The 14,413-nt window shown below is 54.4% G+C and overlaps 1 protein-coding gene across 4 annotated transcripts in view; it reads left to right on the forward strand.

The window, feature by feature from the left end:
- Nucleotides 1-14,413, forward strand: part of JCAD (junctional cadherin 5 associated) — a 37,695-nt gene that overhangs the window by 12,074 nt on the left and 11,208 nt on the right. For 3 of the 4 annotated variants that reach the window (XM_057542049.1, XM_057542050.1, XM_057542051.1), the window contains exon 2: nt 2,059-2,400. The exons of the other annotated variant lie outside the window; for it this stretch is intronic. In XM_057542049.1, the coding sequence (XP_057398032.1) occupies nt 2,059-2,400 (342 nt within the window). The remainder of the gene's footprint in view (nt 1-2,058; nt 2,401-14,413) is intronic. 4 annotated transcript variants of the gene reach the window in all.

Here is a 14,413-nt window from a genome sequence, read left to right on the forward strand (position 1 = left end):
GGCCCACGGACATCTTCCCTGAGGGTCGTTGCTTCTTGCCACTCCCACAGTGGATTCTGCGGTGGACGCCGGCCTGCTCCTCTGCGTACTGGGTGGCCAGTTGGGGTGCAGCGCACTTTGCTTTGCTTTTAAAGAGCCTGACGTAGTAACGGAGAGAGAAACTGAGTGTCCTCGGACCTAAACTCTAATAACTTTAGCCGTGGTGCCGACTGGCTGTGTGACCATGAGCCAGGGAGTCTGGGGACCCTAGTCTAGGCTACCAGGATTCTGTTGCCGTGTCATTTCTTTACTCCTGGTATGACTGTACCCCAAATCTATTTTAAATGCCAGTTCCCCATCTCAGACACATGCATGTGCAGTTTATGGAGTGAACTCCTAATCATTCTTCAAAACCTAGCTCAAATGTCCCTTTCTCCCACTGTGCATTCATTCAACAGTGATTTATTGAGAGCATACTATGTGCTAGATGCCAGGGGCCTAGCACTGAACAAAACAGACCTTGCCTCCGCGTTCCCAAGGCCCTGGGTTTGTGAGGGGATCCCTTTCCTCTGCAGTCCCAGCCCAGGGCCCGGCTCAGTGCAATCAGAACAAATGCTCGCCTCTCTGGTCCTTCCATTTCTCTGGCCATGCTGTACAAGCCCCCTAGAAGACATACAGCAGGAGGGTCAGGAGCGGCAGAGTTGCTGTGGAGATGGTTCTGCTAGTAGTAAAGCCACGGCAGGAGCTTGTGGATGTCCCATGACCTGGAGGTACCTGATGGAGAATCACAGACTTCCACAGTCTGGTCCCCCCGCCCTCTCCGTGCTGACAGCGGAGACGTCGCTGCTGCCGGGCCTAGCGTGTGATGAGGCTGAGCACACGCACAGCGGATCCTGTGATGGGCCCCGGTGAGCGGTCCCGGCAGCAGGAAGCACGTGTGCCCCCTGCGCCCCCCTTTCACCTGCACGCGGGCGGCAGGCATTTCCTGGCCATTGTTTGCAGGGGCTGCCACGGTGCTCGTTGCTATTTCCGTCCACCAGCCAAGCGGGGCTGGAGCTGGCCGGGCTCTTCCAGGCCCGCTTCTGTGTGCTGCTCTCCCAGGCCAGCATCACAGCCCAAGGAAAGGCAGCGGCAGGTCTCACCAAACCGCCTTCCACCCTATTAGCGATGGGAAGATGCAGGAAAGATCCTCTGGTGTAAAAGTAAACATGGCAGTGCCGCGTCTGTGCACACGTGTGCGTTCACGTAGGGCTCTGTCCATTTTCATTCTTCTTGGCCGGTATCGTTGTCTTAGGACAGTTTGTTTGGGGAAGTTGCCACTGTTAAACTAAGGTGCCCTGGCAGGATTTGGACGTGGGCACCCTGGGCTCAGAGGTGCACACCGTCTCCCCAAGATGTGTTGTGGAGAGATTTGATTCTTACAGGTTTCGTGTGGGAAGAAACTTGGGATCGTGTAGCGCGTTGGGTGTGTAGGCTTGGCCAGCGTTTCTCATCAAGGACTGAAGATCTATTTTCAGCGGCTAGTTACCCACCCAGATTGCTTCTGCTGAAGTGCATCATGGCCCCGGGTTGATTACAGATCTCGCTCTGCCCTCTTGGAGCAAAAGGTGTGTCTCCAAGATGAAAGCAGGGAAGTACAGTAATATTAAGCTGGGAATGTCTCTTTTTAGCAGCATGGAGTAGTAACTGCAGCTTCCGAGTCTCTCGTTATCTTGTCCTCTCTCCGATGTGTGTTGTCCTCAGATGTCTGGGGTGTGGGCGCTGGGGACACTGTCACATTTCATGGCTTAAATCGCTAGTCTGGACTCTCCCGCGAGGGGCGGCCATCCGAGGGCGGGGTCCCCAGAGTCGGCGCGCCACCCTGGCTCAGTGGCATCAAAGAACAGATGCCGCCTCTCTGGTCCACGAGGGGCCCAGTCCCCCAAGCCCCGGCTTGAATGAGCTGGAGGAGCCCCGCTTCCCCTCCTCTGCTGGCACCGTGCCAGGGTCCGGACTGGTCGGGGTCGAGGGCGGGCGAGGCGCTGGGCGCCAGGGGGAGTCGGTGACGGCTCACAGACACTCTCCTTCCTTGTCCCACAGTGTGGGTCCTGCCACCACGACGGCCCCGGCGGCGGGGCTTGGACGCGGCCCGAGCGCCATGTACAGCGTAGAAGACCTCCTGGTCTCCCACGGCTACAAGCTGTCCAGAGAGCTGCCAGCACCGCGCAAGGATGACGCCGAGGGGCGCCAGCCCGTGAGGCCCCGGGCGCCGGCGGGCCCCGGCCTGCTGAACGGCTGTGACGATGGCCCTGCCGCCTCCCCACGCGGCCAGGCCTCGCTGGGGACCGGCCGCCTGAGCGAGCCCGAAAGCCGCGGCCGCGGGCCTCGGAGCCTCGGGGAGCCCCCGAGCGCTGCAGCCGCTGCGCGGATTCCCGAGGCTGGGTAAGCTCCAGCTCAAGCCGCCGTTCCCTGTGCCCCGGGGGTCTGGCAGCGGGGGTGTGAGGACGTCCCTGGCCGCCTCCGGTGAGGCTGGGGGGCCTGGGAGGGGGAGGAGCAGAGCGGCGCAAGGCGGCGTGCGCGGGGACGCAGGGCTGGTGCAGCGGGCGCTTAGCACGGAGCGCGAGGAACCGCGTTCTGCCCCGCGGCGCGGCGTCTGAATCCTCAGCCGCTTTGTTCCCGTGTAATCTCTTCGTATCTCCCCAGCCAGGAATCACTTGAAAACCCTGGAGAAGCCCGTTTATGTCAGGCACACATTCCTAACACATTCTGCTTTCTCATCAACATGTTTCAATATCTTGTACATTACACAGTTGGAAGACGATGCGCCTCGCCCACGCGCCGAAGCAAACCTTTCTTCTCGCGAATTCGTGTAGTTCCACTGGCCTCCACCCCGTCTTTTCACACACGTGCGCACACGCACACGTCACACACGGGCCCTAGTGTGGAGATCGCGTCTGAATACAGCTGCGTCTGTGGGTGTTTTCTTAATAACCAAAAAGAGGGTGGACCGGGGAGGGTTGGTGGAGGAGGGGGGAGGTAAATTAGAGGGAATTTCGGCGGCTTTGCCCCAGAGCCTGCGCTGGAGAGGACTCCGCAGCCCTCACCCGGCAGTTTCAACCTAGGGAAACGCTTTGCCATCACTTCCTAAAGCTGTGTTTGCCTTTAATGCTGCCTGGGGACCAGGCTCAGGCCGGGGGAGGGGCCCTGCCTACAAAGAGCGCGAGGCTGGGTACAGCCACGCAAAATGGGCCACCCAAACAGGTGGGAGCAGAGGGCCTCTGTTTAAGGGAAACAGACAGACATGCAAACAAAAAGGCAGTGAGTCCAGTCCAAAGGGAATGAACTAGCTTCCACCGTGACAGGTCGCCTTTCACAGGGAGGATCTTCCTTGTTGGCCGACAGCCTTCAGGGGAGGGATTTTGCGCTTACAGGTCGGAGCGTTCAGCACCTTGGTCACTGAGTACAAGCAAAGGGGAGGGCCCCTCTTCACACCCAGTGGAGTAGAAGCAGGTTTGTGTTGCCAAGTCAGAGCTGCCTCTCTGTGGAGGGCAAGCGTTGTCACTGATGGGGCGGGTTCAGGAGGGAACCCAGGATGGAGAAGGGCTTGAAGCTGCTTTTATTTAACCTTGCCCTTCAAAACCTGCCCTTATGTCCACTACTGCCTTTGCAGCCATATTCCCTGAAAAGCATGCCCACCGTGGGTTTTGGAGGAGGGTGATTGTGGGTATGTTGTCCGAGAGCCAGGACAGCCTTAGCTGCTGCCACATGAACACGTGCTGGGTTTTATCCCGCCTCCTGCACTTCAGGTTCTGTGCTGAGTACACCTGCACCATCCACCCTGGGTTTCAGGGCACTGAGGCTGTGCCTTGCTCCTCCTCCTGCATTTCCTACAGAGCTTGCTACATGCTGGGCACACAGTGTGTCCAGTATACGCGCAGGGATTCAGTTCATCCATCCAGCCTTGTAACAGTTGTTGAGAAGCAGAAGGTTTAGTTTCTAACGAGGTAAAGACAATGGCTTTGGAATCCCTGCACATGTGCCACGAGTGGGGTCCATCCCAGTGCAAAGGGCTGAATCAGAGATCAGAGTTGGGTCCCGCTTGGGAAGCAGTAGAATCCCCTTGAGGATTCCACGTGGGCACTGAGGCTCCCAGCCCCGTTCACAGCTCGCTCAGGATTCCCTAGCCCTGTGTGATCACAGGGGCCTGGGAATCTCAAGGCCCTCCATCCCAGCCTCCCTCAGACCTGTAGGCGCCTTTCTTTCTGTCATAAGTGAAGGGCTCAGCTGGGTTGAGAGCAGTGCTGGGACGTCTTTTCCTGTCGACAGAGTTCTGAGAGATCTGGCCTTTCCCCCCCAGTTCTGAGGCTGGCCGGTTAACTTGGGAGGTGTCGAGGCGCTTTTGGATTGAAAGTTGCCTTGTAGGGTAGAAAAAGAAAATGCACTCATGTTTGCAAAGATCCATGCCAGCGCCCAGCGCCTCAGAGACCCGCTGCCCAGCTTCCTGGCTGGAAGTGAAAAGACGTTTTCTTTCTTTAGTGGCCAGTAGAGAACTGAAAAGAGGAGGCAAGCGGAAAGGTAGGCGGGAGGGGATTGTGTTTCCCTTTCAGGAGAAGCGTGCCTTGAGAGGAAATAAATAGGTGCTAATAGTTAAAGCTTAAAAATGTAAAGAAAAAGGAAACTGCCAAATTCTTTGGCTCCTGGGAATTCTGAATCTGGACGCATCAGTGGTGCTCAGCCAGATCCCAGCCTTTAGTCACTTGGCGAGGCAGCCGTGGTCCTGCATCTGGCCTGGTCCCCACCGCGACCCTGCCGGGCTGGTCTCCGGGTCTGGGGGGCCGCTGGGGCCCAGGATGCGCTGCCCAACTCCAAGCCATCGGGGTGACTGGGGAGCCTCACAGGGGCCCCTCCTCCTGCAGTTCCTCGGTGGGGTGAGGTCTGCCCTAGGGAGTGCCCACACCACAGGCCGGTCCTCAGCACCCCTGGACCGCCTGGGGACGGGGGGCTCAGAGCAGTTTGGAAGGCCACAGGGGCCGAAAGGAGACTGGTTTGTTTTATTCTGGTGGAATGGCGGAGAGGTAGGCATCTTAGCAATGTCGTTATTTTATAGCCAAGAGCCTGAAGCTCAGAGAACGTCAGTGACTCTGCAAGGGCCACTCACTCGGTGCTACCGTGGAGGGAAGCCCGGCTCGGGCCACAGCAGCACCGGGCCTGGCCACACTGTGCCTGGCGGGGCCCGTCGCCTGTGCTGGGCCATCCTCACCTCCTGCCCTGCCCTCCCTGCCCGTGGGCGGGGGTACCAGCTCCCACGCGCCGCCGCGCCCCTTCCTGTCTGGGGAGCTGCGTAGGGACGGCATCTGTGCTCCCAGGTCAGAGCCGGGTAGTGGTGCCGCCCTGCGCACACAGGCCGGGGCCACGGAGGTGGGGAGCAGAGTCGCCCGTCATCTGGGCGTGGCTGGAACATCGGGATTCCGGGGTGAGAATGAAGAATGATAGGATTGATAACTCACATCACCTTAGAGTTTCTCGTGTATGAGCTGGTTATATACAGCAAAATGTTGAAAAAGAGGCGAGGAGGAACACAGAACAGATTTGGAGCCTGCACTAGGTTCCCAAATGCAGGATCCACGCTTCCTAAGTGGGCGGAGAGGCTGTGCTCTGAGCTGTCGCTATTGTTCGCTCGAGCGATCCCGAGCTCCCGGGATGGCAGGAGGGGTGCAGGACCGGCTGAACCTGCTGAGAAACCCTTTGGCTCAAGTGGCGAGACCATTCTCCTTCGGCACAGTTTATCCAGAATGACAGAGTCACTGCTTTCCAAAGCCGCGTCCCACGTGTTGCCGAGACCGACCTTCCCAGGGCTGGCGACGCGACAAGCGTGTAAAGCGCAAACCCTGGCTGTGCGGCCCCGTCACCTGCGCTGTTGACCCCAGCTCTGAGGTCGTGGTCTTGGTGGCTTCGTTTATGCTGACCTTGGGGGATGAGTGGGGAGGGGCGGGGGGAGGAGGTGACAATCACAGGCTCAGCAGAACCCCCAGGGGGCCGCCTGGTCCCTGGCGGGAAAGCGTCCGTCCTTATGGGTTCTCTGGGTGCGGGGAACCAGAGGCATCTGCTTGAGGGGAGAGGTGTGAGGATACCACGGGGTCTTGGCCCGCAGGACACGAAGACTGGCGGCCTCACCCGATGTGGGATGAGCAAGCTGGGCCCAGGATGGGCCACTAGCCCAGGTCTCTCCAGGCTGTGGCTCGTCCCTGCGGGACCCTCTCCGCCCGAGGTGTCGCCTGTCACTGCGTCTCCCTGCACTGCGGCTCCTCCGCAGACGCCACCAGCAGGTCCCATTTCCCACTGACTTGGGCTCCCCGGGACTTCAGTCCCACGTGGAGGCAGAGGTTTGGCTCCAGAGCCCCCGCCGACTTCCGCCCTTGGGTCTTAGTTTAAATTTCCGAGAGAAAGTATGTGTAGTTTGGGGCAGCCAGAGATGTTTTGGGCTTGGTGAGCGTGGTGGCTCTGTCCTGATCGGCGGTCAGTGCATTGAGGGGCTGGCCAGGGGAGGGCGGCTGGACGGTGGTGGGTGTCCGAGCCTCGCCCGCTCTGGGCGGAGGGCTTCGGATGAGGGCGCTTCCCAGGCCAGGGTGGGCGCGGGGCTGACCGTGCACCCCACGCATACTTTCTCTTCTCTTCCCAGACCGTTGATTCAGGAACCCTAAAGCCCTGGCACGCCCCCCTTGAGTCATTCACTCCGCAGAGAGGTCACCTGGGTGCTAAACCACTCCTAAACGGTCTCAGGGATCGGACTGGGGTGATGAAACTGGCTGTGTGAGAGTCACCCATGTGGTACAGAAGAAAACTCACGGGTCATGTCAAATGTCACTACAGTATTCCTGGGTTCATAGCAGGAAAACCGAGGATGTCTGTAAAACTGCAGACAGCGTTCTAGATGTCAGATGATTTAATGCTAGGTTTTTGTTGTGTCCTAATCTTGGCCGTATAACCAACAACAGATACTAACTGTGTGCATCTTCTCTGTGGCCTCTCTGGCCTCCCCATGGCAACATGAAAATGATGCTTCTGAAAGCTGGTATTTACATCTGTGCTCAAAGCTTATAATGAGTAGACTTTCAGTTCTTCAGTTTGTACCAAGTTTAACTATTTCTGCACATACTGCCTTGTTCCAGGGTGTGCTTGCCAAAACACACACACACACACACACACACACACACACACACAAAGATAAAGGGGAAACAGAGGAAACACGCAAAGGAGAAAAGCTAGCTGTTATCTATATGTGGAGGAAACTGCATGCTTAAATGCAAGTAGCCATCACTGAATAATACTCAGCTACCATTAAACTTGTGAAGCACTGTTATCAGGCATTCCCTGTTTCCTTACTGTGTTTCCTTTGAAATGTTATAATCAGAGGAAGCTGTAAAATAACGTAACATAGCAGAGGTCTGAATCTGAAAGTTGCACCACAATAAGCTCTTTTCTGCTCAGCCCCAGAAATCCTGAGAATAGCTTGTAATTATGTCCTGCCGTCAGCGCAGTCATAGCTAATTAGAGACTCAGCAGCCTGAGAGGATCTCTGATGTGGGGTGAGGGGCCTCGCCTGGGGAGCCTTACATCTGATCAGTGAACATCGTTCTAGGTGGTGCTACTGGGTATGGTAAACAGTTCCTTTTCAGAGGCTTTTTAAGTTTCTCTCCAATTCATATCCTGCTTATAATGGTTTTCCAAAAAAGGAATGCCTCGAGTTTAACATCTGTTTCCATGTATCTCTTTCTCTGTACAGAATTACACTTCCACAAACATCGTTTGTCTTGTAGCTGCTGCTTCATCTCCTAAGCGTTAGGCCTTGTTAGTTTGACCTCTTCACAGAGCAAAGTATGGACTGTGGGAGCTGGAGTGCTCATCAACGCACGTGAAGATTCAGACCTCCGACTTCCCTGTTGTCTTGTTGTAAACCCTTCTTCTGAGGCACTTTGTTCTTGTTCATCAGCAGTGTAAGCTTCCGGAAGCCCAGACACTGGTCCTCTCCCTGCACGTGCTCCCGTGTTGCTCTGCCGTCACCATGTTTTCCCAAGAAGAATCAGGTTGGACCCTTTGAACATGAGACTTCAGGGAGAACAGTGGTGAGGAGGTGCTTCTAGAATTAGGGGGGAGACATCAGCAGCACAGCCAAGAGCTCCATTTGTCTTGGCAGCCACATTATCACCAAGAGGAGACTTGTTGGTGATGAGTTCCTTCTTTAGCTAGAGAACTGGGTTAGTTAGCAGGTGAGGAAACACCCATATGTATCCATAAGGATATGTCCTTATTACGAGAACATGGGAAAATTCTGGAATAATCTGCCTTACCTAGTGGATTCATGAGAGAGAAAATGGGTCCCAGCTTGCTCTTCGTGCTTTGTTTGAATAGACTAGATAGCGGTTGGCTGGACATCATTGTTATGGACCCTCCCGTAGAGCGTGGCCGGAGGGTCAGGGTCTTGTTACGGCAGTCAGTGCATCCTGACTCCCTGCTGCTGTGCAGGCCCATTGATTACAGCTTAGGAGAGGACAGTACGGGTCTAAGATAACCCCACTCGAAGACAGACACTCACTTGTCTCTTTCCTGCCTGCCCCTCACCCCCTCCGTGTACCATGTGAGGCGAAGACTTTCGAAATGGATCCACTCTGCTGAGAATTTCTTTTAATGGGGTTCATGATAGCACTAATAGCTAAAAACAGGGGTTTCGTATGTTAGACACTCTGCCAAACAGTTGAACTGTATTATCTCGTTAGTCCTCCCAACAAACTTGAAAAGGAAGGCGTTCGGACCATCCACTGGACAGGGGCGAGGAGTCAGAGGCCAGAGGAGGTGAGGCGTGTTGCCGAGGGTACGTGGTCACGAAGCCCTGCTGCAGGCGTCTGGACCCCCCGCCGCCCAGCGCCCCAGGGGACGCCCGCACACTCCGGGCGGCGTCCCCACCCCGCTCCCTGGTGGCGCCGCCGAGGGGCCCCTCAGTCCCGGGCAGCTCCATCGCCGGGGAGCCGCCCTCCTTGGGGGTCCGCCGCAGGTTCCCCGGCAACCTGACCGCAGGCCCTGTCTTCTCATCCCACTCCTCCCCACTTCAGCCCTTTCTTCCTGAAGCTGGGAAATCCATCAGAAGGGGCCAGTCACCCAGAGTAAGTGCAGGGCAGCTGCCCAGCCACTGGGGGGAGGGTCCCACATCTGGGAGGGAGGGAACGGCGTCTGCCCCACGTGTATCCCCGAGAACTGCAGCTCCAGGCGCTGGTTTGTAAAATGCAAGCAACGACCCTAAACGCCCCTCCCCGGAGCAGGGCCTCTTGGGCGGGGCCTCTGACTTAGGTCACTTGGATAAAAGGTCTTCACCAGACCTCGCAGAATCAAAAATCTCTTGAAGTCCTACCCCGAAGATGATGCAGAAAACTGCCGGCCGCCACGAGAGCAAGTTGTGTCCACTGCTGGTGACGCGGTCTGATAGCCAGCCCCACAGCACAGCTTCCCCTGCCCAACCTGAGCTCATCGCTGTGGACCCTGGACCCGGGCTGAGGCGTTCAGACCCCCAGGTGGAGGACCAGACTCAGGGCCTTCCGTCCCCTGCGTCAGCAGATGTGCTTCCCGGGTGGATCTGCTTAGTTACCTGTCCGTGTGGATACCTAGAGTGCCTTGGACTGTCTTCCTGCCCCGCCCCTCCCCCATACGCTAAAGTTAGCATCATTCCTCAGTCCTGTCATTTATCATGCTTCCTCTTCCAGACCCATTGTTAAGTGTGTGTGTATTTTTAAAAAAAATAACCAAACAGTAACCTCCTGCAATAGTCTCCTTGGTCCTTTATTTCAGCTGAATCTCTAGTATTTATCATTGGCACTCACTTATCGCGACATTGTGAAAAGCAGGCGTAACAGTACAGTAGCGTCTGACCGGACAGTTGTGTGTCTCTTAGTTACCTCTGTGCCAGTGCAACCTGCAGTTCTTGTTCAGCTTGAGCTTGGCTGAATAGCGATCTTTGTCCATTATGCTCCCAGAGCAGCTTTGTCTTTTCTGACTGATCTTAATTTGTGCTAACCTCTAAACCTTAGTCGTGATCTCTTCCTGACCTTATAGCTCCCCTTTCCAAAATTAGCTTATCTGTTACCCTGAGTCAGAGGGTTAGTCACACAGTGTAGTATACTGAATATACCACGGCACGCTGGAAAGTAAAATTGCAGGCTTCCAGGCCCAGAGAGGATTGGGAGGAAATTCTGTAGCACTAGACAGCTGACCGCATCCCAGAAACATGCCAGACACCCAACATTGGGCTGGTGACGCTGAGTCACTCTAAAGAGATGCCCCAGTGCCCCTGCCAACCTAGAAGGAAAGCGTTTCTCCTTCACGGGGTGGGAGGTCCTTTAAGCGACACGTACTACCCTTATGCTCAGACTGTGCCCCTGGGTAAGACTGACCCGCCCATCTGGAAGAGGGCATGGCTTCTGAAGGAAGTGCCACCAGGGTTTCAAGGTCATGGGGCGGCACCAGCATCTGCTAGGGTGGTGGCCCTGCCAACGGGAAGAAGTCACTGGACTGGGGACCACTTCGGTGGGGCCTCCCGCCCTCCACCCCGACCTCCACAGAGAAGACGAGACTTTGGGGGCTGCCCTTGGGGGACCAGATGCAGGATTTTGTGGGGAAGGGAGGAGGGCATCTCCCCCCCCCCGGCCGCGGGGTGTCGGGCACAGAGCTAGGCTGGATCGAGCCCAGGCGATCACAGGTTGCTGTAGCTCTGAGGACCGTGGAGGGGATAATCCTGCAGTGGGTGCAGCCATGGTTAAAAATCATGGCCCACGCTGCCCTTCTAGGTAGGCTTTCCTTTTTAAAAGGATGGTGGGATTTCCTGTTGCGGTTGAAAATGTCATGTGAACAGACAGAAAGGTCTCCTCACTTTTTTCATCATCAGCCTTTAAATATCTTCAGCAAATAGACCTGCCTCTTTTCCTGTAGACATGTTGTTATTCACATGTTCATGTTTCAGAGATTTTCCAAACACCGCGTATCAGTGGTTCTGTCGTCCTCGTGTCTCTTTTCTGATACTCAGGGAGCTGCTCGCAGGTGTGGCTTCTGTCTCCTCTCTGACCTGTTCTTCCAGGGATTCTGTACAAAGACCCTGCTTGTCTCACTGACCCTGTCGAGACCGTTTATTTGGGCTCTCAGACGCCACTTGGCTTTCCTTATCTTTTTCCCACCCTGTATTAAGGCGTTCAGCATGTTTTTTGTGAAACGTCCCATTGTTAACGTTTTGTAAATGTAAATTATTAGTCTCATTTTTTAAAAAGAAAAATTTGATCTCAGCTTATTTCCTCAAAGGTACCGGAAAACACATTCTTGGCTTTGAAGCCATGTGAAGTGGCACACATTTTAGCTGCTAATGGACGTCATACACTGAAGCCAGTAAATATCCAACTTGATAACTTGTCTGAAGGAGAAATTCATTCACCAGAACTGTCACCGCGTGGGTCCACGTGTGCCTGTGAGAGCCAGGCTCAGACTAGGTACAAACTAGATGTTTGTGAAATAATTGCTTTATAGTTTTCTCTGTCATGTGTACTCTTTAAAATAGATTATTTAAAGTTCTCCGGGTGGATCTGTGTTTTCTTGAAACTGGGATTTTGGTGTGTTGTGCAAATAGAAAAACGTTTTGCCTAGAATGATGCCGTTTTGATTAGTTACAGATGGCAGCTTTGACAAAGTTAAGGTGATAACGGAACATTTTTGGGCGGGGAAGAAAACTGGCCCCCTTACTGGCGTAGGTAACTACAGCCTGTTTATATCCTTGTCCTGTTTATGTCATTCTTTGTTTGTCTCTGATTATGTTCGTGCCCCGAACGTGGACAAATTGCACCTCAGGATTTCAGTCCCTCCTGACGTTTGCCGAGAAACCAGAATATCTATTGAGAAAGTGAACAAAAGCCATGCAGTGTGGTTTCTTCTGTAAAAACCAGGCACCCCAGATGTTTACAGGTCTGTAAGGAAGCCCGCTCACCGTCAGCTGCAGAACAGAGGTGAGAAAGGAGATTCTGACGCCGGGCATTGACCACCTACTTCCTAGTGATTTATTTTACTCTCTCTTAATTGGGTCTGTGACAATTGTGACAGCTTATTAAGCTGCACTTTTTGAATCTTGCCCTTGGACTTGGCATAGAGTCTAAGACCCTGAAGCCAGTAGGTGCCGAGGACCTTTGCACGGTTCATCGTCTGCATCAGGCTCCGGAGGGGCGGCCGTAGGGCGTCCCTAAGGGAAGGGACCTCGGCTTCCGGAGCTCGGCTGGTGGCGGGGGGCACGTCCGGGAGGCCAGCATGGTGGCTTCCACAGGGACCAGTCCTTGTAGAACCTGACCCGAGGAGGGCTGTGCCGGCCTTCAAAACCTAAATGCTCGAATGGCCATCTGATGGCAACAGAAGCAGCAAAGAAACCGTCAGCTCTGCGCAGGGTTAAGGCAGCTCGCAGCGCGTGGGCAAAGTACATGCAGGAGTTAGGCGGCTGTGCAGCAAATCCTTTGCCTCAAATTCATTTCATACATTTTCTACTTTTTCAGCCCATGACTCAGCTTTGCTGAAGTGGCTGCTTAAGTCACTGAGGTGGGGATGCAGGACCTGAAGAGCTACCCTCACTTCTTAAGGCAAAGAAGTAATTCCAGAATAATGATTAATAACAATAATAACAACAGTAGGTTTTTGCCATTTACTCACCATCTAGGCTCCTGTTGAACCGCCCTTCTTTCTGCCTGTGTGTTGGGAAGGGTGCTCCGGCAGCCCATCCCCTGCAGTTGCTGGTCCCCAGGCCTCCACCTGCGGTGGCTGCACGGAACTAGTGGCCCGGAGCCCCTCCCCGCTTTCCCTACCATCCTTGCTCTGCCGTCCTGTCCGCTGAAGAGGGGACTATGGTATAGAAATCGTTCCAAACCACAAAATGTGGTTTAGTGACACCTAAGCACATAAAAAAAAAAAGAGAGAGAACCAATGAGAGATTACTTTCACTTTTCTAGTAAGGAAACAAATCGGCTGTGATAAGCAGACACGGAAACAGCTCAGCAGGACCAGCTCCACCCCACGCTGCAAGTGGGAGCCTACACGGGCCTGGCCGATCTGAGGTCAGATTGCACCACAGGGATAACGTGATCCCCTGATCTGCCGATTCCTTTTCTATGGATTGATTCTAAATAACCCGAGACATGCTTAGTGTTGGTGAATAGCGTTTCTCAAAAGTGTTTTAGAACGTAAGCTACATGGATGTCTGATAGCAATATGATGGTTAAATAAAGCACGTACACATGATAGACTGCTATTCTCCCATCGAAACTGTGCACGTGAGGAATTTGTCATTACGCTGGAAGAAGTAAAACATGGTGGCCAACGGCTTTATGGTCACGTTTGTTGGGTTTGAATTCTTTTCCCACCACTTACAAGCTGTGTGACTTGGGAGAGTTGTTCAACCTCTCTGTGCCTCAGTTTCCTCCTCTGTAAAATGGGACTGACAGCAGTTCCTACCCCGGAGGGGTACTGGTGAAGCTTAAATGAGTTAGGAAAGCACTTAGTAACAACCTAGCACACTGTCACCACTATGTAAGTGTTGGCTGTCGTTTGTGCTGCACATGTTGGGAAATGTTGACGTAAAACCAGAAAGTAGATCAACCCTAAGGCTGTTTGAAAATCCACATCCTCACACACACAGAGACTAGAAGATATACATCAAAATGACTGTGTCTGGGTTAAAGACTACGAGCGATTTTGGGGTTTTGTACTTTCCTGTATTTTTCCACATTCTCAACAATGAGTGTGTATTACTTTTATAATTTAAAAAGCAATCGGGACTTTTAGAGTTGGAACCTTTCCTGCTTAGCCCGTGGTTAATCGAGGTAGTGGAACGCCCCAGGCTTCCTTCCGCCTCATGGGTTTTCTGCATTATAGTCCTGGTCTCTGCCGGTTTGTAGGCAGGAGCTTAATATTTCTGCACAGTTTAGCGGTGTTGTTCAGATCCTTCCTTCAGCTGCAGTAGAGCAGCTCTAAACTCGGGCTGCCACAGTCATTGGAGGAGGTTTGGAAATATCCGGGCCCGGGCTCCTGGCGGCGCTGATTAGACCCCTGTCTGGGGGTGGGCCCTGGGCGGTGGTATGGCTTAAAGGCTCACAGGGAAACCCTGGTGCACAGCCGGGCAGTGGGCCACAGCCTGGAGCTGGCCGGCCGCACGTGCCAGCATCCCTTGCCTGGCAGAGGGCTCTTCTCTGGAGCAGAGCCCCTCAGCCTCAGAAGGCGGCCCGAGCGTGTTTCCCACGTCCCCTGAAGACAAGATGCCACCCTTGGGCATAGACACGATAGACACCGGACCCTAACCCAGAGCTACTGAATCTGAACTTTTAGGGGCAGGGACATGGATAATGTGTATGTTTAACGAGCCCACTGGGTGGTTCTTACCTTCGGGGAGGTG

Source organism: Balaenoptera acutorostrata, chromosome 3 (genome assembly GCF_949987535.1).
Source record: "Balaenoptera acutorostrata chromosome 3, mBalAcu1.1, whole genome shotgun sequence".
In the NCBI taxonomy this organism is placed as follows: domain Eukaryota; kingdom Metazoa; phylum Chordata; class Mammalia; order Artiodactyla; family Balaenopteridae; genus Balaenoptera; species Balaenoptera acutorostrata.